Source organism: Chanos chanos, chromosome 6 (assembly GCF_902362185.1).
Source record: "Chanos chanos chromosome 6, fChaCha1.1, whole genome shotgun sequence".
In the NCBI taxonomy this organism is placed as follows: Eukaryota; Metazoa; Chordata; class Actinopteri; order Gonorynchiformes; family Chanidae; genus Chanos; species Chanos chanos.
Window position 1 is genome coordinate 9164238 of NC_044500.1, and position 6303 is coordinate 9170540.

General features: G+C 43.0%; 1 protein-coding gene across 1 annotated transcript in view; it reads left to right on the plus strand.

Moving 5' to 3' along the window:
• rinl (Ras and Rab interactor-like) overlaps positions 1 to 6303 on the plus strand; it is an 8807-nt gene continuing 2504 nt past the window's right edge. Inside the window, exons 1-8 of the mRNA XM_030777975.1 lie at positions 1 to 41; positions 269 to 431; positions 2350 to 2458; positions 2990 to 3062; positions 3496 to 3584; positions 3826 to 3908; positions 4236 to 4461; positions 5387 to 6007. Of these exons, the coding sequence (XP_030633835.1) occupies positions 1 to 41; positions 269 to 431; positions 2350 to 2458; positions 2990 to 3062; positions 3496 to 3584; positions 3826 to 3908; positions 4236 to 4461; positions 5387 to 6007 (1405 nt within the window). The remainder of the gene's footprint in view (positions 42 to 268; positions 432 to 2349; positions 2459 to 2989; positions 3063 to 3495; positions 3585 to 3825; positions 3909 to 4235; positions 4462 to 5386; positions 6008 to 6303) is intronic.

Below are 6303 nucleotides of genomic sequence, written 5' to 3' on the forward strand. Positions count from 1 at the left end.
ATGAATCAATTGGAGGATGAAACCACAAACAGTACAGACAGGTGAGAAATGACATTCTGAGACTGCATGGTCAGTTTGTCACAGATCATTTCTCAGATATCTTGTTTAGGTCTTGGGTATTTTATCCCCTCTGAGATGTTTGCCTATCATACATATGCAAGGTTGACAAATTGAAGATACACCTCCTCCCAAGAATGAATATGAATGAATATTTTTCCTTTATACGACCCTTTTCTCTTATTTGATCTCTTGATGTGCCTTGTTCTAGCAGTGCTAAGAGTCCTGGGAAGGTTCCCAACGGGGCTCCAGGGGCTCTGACCGGACCCCTCAGTCTTCTGCAGGGTTTACGGGAGTGTCAGGGTGCATGGGCTCCCGGAAGTCCCTGGGACAGAGCCGGAGCCCGCGCTGCTTTATGGGGTAGACCTGCTGGAGTGAGTGTGCCAAAAGTTCCTCTATGAGGGAACTGTTTTTTTTTTTTTTTTTGTCTGTTTGTTTGGTCGGTTTTTATTTTGTTGTTGTTGTTGTTGTTTTTTTCACGTAATGCTATTTCATCGTCCATATTTTGCCACAGTGTTACATGGGCTCTTTTTTAAATTCAAGTCACATGACACTATTGTGTGATCATTCACTCAGAATAGGCGCATGCTGTTATGACAGTTTATGAACTGACAGCTGCTTCAAAGGGGAAGGGGAAAAGTTGTAGAAAGGGTAGGTTAAGTCTGGGGTTAGATTGCGGGTTAGATTTCAGTTTATTCCAGGTTTATCTAGTTTAGATGAACACACGTTGCGCAAAACACTTGCCATACATGGTCAAAGGGGCAAAGAATTAGTAGTGTCACTATAGGTCACTTCTACTCAGCAGAATATAAATTTGTTTCTAAACACACAGGGATTGGAGCTTTGAGAACACTGGTTTAGATTGAGGTTTGAGCGGGTTATCTCATGTTCCAGACAGACAGACAGACAGACGTGGTGAATATTTGATTCCTGTTTATATCATTCGTGCTCTCTCTGTTTTTACCACCTCTGATGAAAAAATGAGTATGAAATTAGCTTGAGCAATTGCAGAAGTGACTTCGAGATAAGGGTGTGCACACTCAAGAGATACGGCGAACTGGTCAGAGTTTGTCAGAGAGTGAAAGTGTGGAAGTGAAGAAGACGAGAGAGAGAGAGAGAGAGAGAGAGGATAGAAGGAGGATTATGAGATGACTGTATAGGACGACCGTTGGTGAGGACCAGTCTCTGTGGTAAGATATTAAAGTAAACTGGGGTAGATCAGGAGAGCACAAGACCCACTGAATGAGAATGACCTTTTAGACTGATCAACCCTGCAAATATGCGTACTCTCTTCATTTTCAGTACTGCTGGTAGTTCTGTTTTGGCTTTCATTTCGTTGTTACGCGGCTATTGTCATTTAATAAGAGGTTATTGTCGATTGAACTGGCTTTTTTGGTTTTTGAGACTTTGTAATTACAGGAAACTATGGATGTGATGTGTGTATTTTGGACGTATGGAGTCTGTTTGTGTTGTAATGAACTGACACGGACAGTTGAATGATTACTGAATACTGGTTGGTTGGCAAGGCAAAGGCTGAGCCTTGTCTTTGTACTTATACAGAAATCGTCCAAGGAATACAGTTTCCCCAGACTAATCATTAGCAATAGCATAACCCCTCGCGAATCGACCAAGGGGAAAGTGATGCGCTAATTTTTAAACTTATCGACAGGGCCGCTTCCTGTTGTATCATGCTTCTGTTGAGAAAGCGCTCTCGGGGGAACGCGATGATAGCAGGCTCCAGTTTTTTTTCGTGGTTGCTGTTCTTTTCGTATAGTTATATTCCTGTTCCATAACAGTCAAACTCAAAGGAATGGATAAACCAGACTGAAAGATCACATTATGGATTATTGCAACAATGTGAAAGTATATGATAGAATTACATAGGATAAGAATCAAGATATTTTGCTAAGATGTCTAAGAAGTTAATTCTAATTTGGTAAGGTATTACGCTGTATGGTTTAGGCATTTGTTGTTGAATTTAACATTTATCTGCACAGCTGCATGGTCGTGAACGATCTCTGATGAGTCCATATGACCTAGAAAATCATTCTCTTGTTATTACTCACGTACAGCTATTTCAGGCTGTCCTTAAACTTTACCATGTCAGTTTCCTGTTTGAAATCCTCTTTGTTTGTTTGTTTGTTTGTTTGTTTGCTTTCAAATTTATTTAGCACAACGAAAAAAAATTCCTCTTAAACACAACACAAATTCCCCTAGACATTCCCTGTCACATGTCTCCGACACGGCTCAGTGCAACCACCGAAACATTTCCAAAACCTCCTTTCCCAACAGAGTTTCCTGGTGATAGGCGATTCTTCCTCTCAGCCAAACCTCTTATGTATGTCTGTAGGCGGTGAAGTCGATTCAGTCAGGGACTTCTCCATCCAATTCACCGGAACAGGCAAGTCATGCAAACTCGAACTGTTGTTTCATTGCTGATTTGGGGACCTGATATTTAAAAAAAAATTTTCACCAGTAAAAAGTACATGTACACATTGTACTGGACACAAGTCAAAGTTATTTCTTCCTTTACTGCATGTTCGTTTGTGGCCTCACATGTCTAATGGAGGAACATGTCTTAGTGCCCCAAGATGCACAGCATTTCCGTAGATTTCTCTTTTTATTGCCTAAAATAAACAAACTGCTCTGACCCTAGAACTTAATAATCTGGCCCTACCCAGAGGGGCACGGGTTCCCCATTTCGAGTTTTGGTTCCTCTCAAGTTCTTTTTTTTTTTCTTTTTTAAATCATTTTTTTCTATCACAGCCTGAGGAGTTTTTTTCATGCTTGCTCAATTTTGTATCCTGTAAAGCCAATTTGTGGCAGTAACTGAAAAAAAAAATGTATTTTTGTTTTTTTATTCATCTTTGTTATATCTTACTTTATTATTAATGCTGCTACTTGTGCTTTTTTTTTCTTTTTTTTTGTGCAGGTTTTCATCTGGCTGCCTCTCAGCTAGTCTTTCCGGATCTTTCTCAGCTGGTTGTATTCTACACTCTGAGCAGGTAACCTGACTCATTTACTTGCACTCTCGTGCGCCGGGTTTGTGACAGTTAGAAAAGTAGACAGATATCTTCAATGGTTATATGACACTGCCAATTAAATCCAAACAGTGTAAGCAGTCTGTTCAAAGAGATTGTTGTTGTCACTATACTTCAAAAAGATAAAAAAAAAAACAGTTAACAAGGTCTCATTTTTACTTTATGAAGATCATTTCTTGTTGTCAAGGGACAGACATGTGTCCCGTTGCTGTATATGTAATCTAGCAGGATATAATGAGTATTCAATGTCACGTAAAACTGTACTTTGTGAATAACTTCTCTCTGTGTCTTATTCATGCTTTAATGCATTGTGGAACTAAGTTCACAACGTGGAACTAAGTATGCTAAACTGCATTTACTCTCTCTCTCTCTGTCTGTCTCATTCTCTCCCTGTCAGAGATGTGTTACCTCTCTGTTTGTTAGTTCCTTCATGGGTATATGGCGTTAAAGATAAACCAGTGGACAGTATGTCGCACCTTGGTCCCAGTAAGTCTCCTCTCCTCTCCTCTCCTTTCTTCTCCTCTCCTCGCCTCTCCTCTCCTCTCCTCTCTGTAGTGGGCTATACATTTATAAGAACATGTTGGTTCATTCAGAGCTTAATTTCCTCTTTCCAGTTTAATAGCCAAACAAATTATATTGCCTTTGCTAGTTTTCATAAGTACAAACTCCCTGACTGACTGTCTGTCTGTCTGTCTCTCTGTCTCTCTCCCTCTCTTATTTAAATCAGAATCCTGGTTGTGTCCCTCATCAGACGTACCAGCTGACGCAGTGACTCCAGTCACTCCACATACAGTGATGTGCTCCATACAGGTAATGGCAAAGCCCCCATACTCATGAAAAGCTTGAATGTTTGAATTGATTTTCACCAAAAAAAAAAAAAAAAAAATCCATTTGAACCTTCTTGTTCTCGATGATTCTTAGGTGGAGTTTCAAGATGTATTGTTGCAATTCATGGCATTTCACGTCAGCAGTAGAAAATATTTCTCCTTCCTGTGCTAGATTCAAATGTTGATAATAAATTTCTGGTGCAAAGGAATTGAGGAAATGATTACCTAAATGCAAATGATCTCTCACAATAGTATTAACTTTTACGGGAAAAGAAAAAAAAAAGGCTTGATCTTTCTTTTGTGTTTACAGTTAACCGCAGCCAACGGGGCACTGTGTGTCATTAATCCACTTTACCTTCATGAGCATGGCGATGATTGGCTGACAAAGCCCTCTCCCCGCCCACAACTGGCGAATCCACCAGCCGCGCTCAGGCGAGAGAGGCTGCTGAGCACAAAGAGAAAAATGGTGTCGCCGGGACTCAAGAAGAGAGGATTCTCATTGGACCAGGAAGTGTGTCCGAGCTTGGACAGTCAAGGTGACACGAATGACCTCAGATGTGTCCTTTTCACGCAGGTTAAAAAAAGAAAAAAAAAAGATATGCCCCTTTTCTGAATTCACAATAGCGTTTCCAGAGCTGCTCCTGGTTTGCTCTCATTAATGTCACGTATCGTTGCCTTTCCTCTTCCCGAACTAACACTAACACAAATCAGTTTTACCTGGAAGTTTCTCAACTCCATCTGTTTTAGATTGTTCAGTTTAAGTTCCGTGAAAGCTCCGTCGACAAGCCCTTTTGTGTCGAGTCAAAACTCAAAGGTTATTTGCGTCAAGTCAGTATGGAACATCTGTCATCAAGTTTGTGGAACTATGACCTATGAGTGGCCCAGTAACCACAGGGTTGTGAGTTTGATTTCCAAGCATGATGGTTCAATGCTGAAACTCCCCAAAGCTTAGTTCTTAACCCCACGATCATCCCAGTGATGTGTGACGTCTTTTCTGAGGAGTGACAGCTGTTAGCGTGATAATGGCAAGAGCTAAATAACAGAAGATGTTAAGATAAGACCAGTGTGAAAACTCATGGTATTATGAATATGAATTGAGCTAGAAAAAGCTAGAAAAAAAATTGCGTTGTACTCAGTTACTCTTAAATTTTGTAGTTGGAAAAGCCTCAAAGTGCTCTACAGAACACCTGGCTGTTTTTTTTTGTTTTTTTTTTCATTTGACAAAATATCAGAGTTACACCTGATCCATGTTAGTTTTGCCCAGCTCCTCTCTAACCGAGAGTTTATGAACTGAAGGAGTTTACGGGAAGAATAAACCGTGTCTGAAGTGGAGCAGAATCAATTTGGGAAGAGCTCGTGGTGGCTGGATTCCGGACAAACGGATTCGGGAATACCGCTCACGTCGGGTGTATCGTTTCCGTAGTAACTTACCAGGTCGGACTTTGTTCATCTTTCCCCCAGGTTCGACTGAGATCCAAAGTCAGGATCCTCCTACGACTCCGTCCACAGCGGGCGTGGTCCTGAGGAGGGCCAGTTCGTCCGCCAGCTGTGAGCCTCTCAGGCGGGTGAGCGGAGAGATGGCGGTGAGCCCGCTGCCTCAGTCCCCGCACCGGGTCTCCTGGATAGAGGACAACGTTTGGCTGAACGCGCCTCCTCCGCCCACCCTTCTCCACCCGCCCAGCATGGAGCTGGACTCCCTGTCGCTCAGCAGCGTCGAGGACGACACCGACTCGACCAAAAGCCCGTCCGACTCGCCGCATCTGCCCAGGGTTCACCTGGCGGACAAGGTCAAGAACCGCCTCTCGGCGATGGGGCAGGCCCTGGGCGGGCTCGTGTCGCCGCAGCGACGGCTGACCAAACGCGTGGTGGAGCTGAGCGAACGGAAGGGCGGGGCTTTCGCCGAGGCGGTGAGGAGCTTCGTGGAGCAGACGCTGGGGGGAGGGGCGGTTCACGGGGTGACCATCGCGGAGATGCTCCAGGAGTTACGCTCCTCCCTCACCGCCCTGCGAGAGATGCTGTTTGATTACTCCGAGATCCAGAGCGTCATTGAGAGTATGGGGGATATTCCTGACTATGAGCTGGGTAAGACCTGGACTTCACTTAACATACTCTTAGTTCTGGAGCTAGAATATAATTAGTCATCAAAAATGTGGAGAAAGCCCAAAACATTGCCGCATTCTCAGTCGTACCCTCTCAATACTGGGAGACATATTAAGTATCAGGGGCTAGTTGTAGCCCTGACATCTTGACTTTCATGACTTCTGAAGAATAATTTTTGTGAACTAATGAACCGTCCTCTGTATGAGATGGGAGATGTAATTGGTTTATAAATGTAGATTCAACACTGCAGTGTTTGTACGCCTCGAGAAAACAATTGA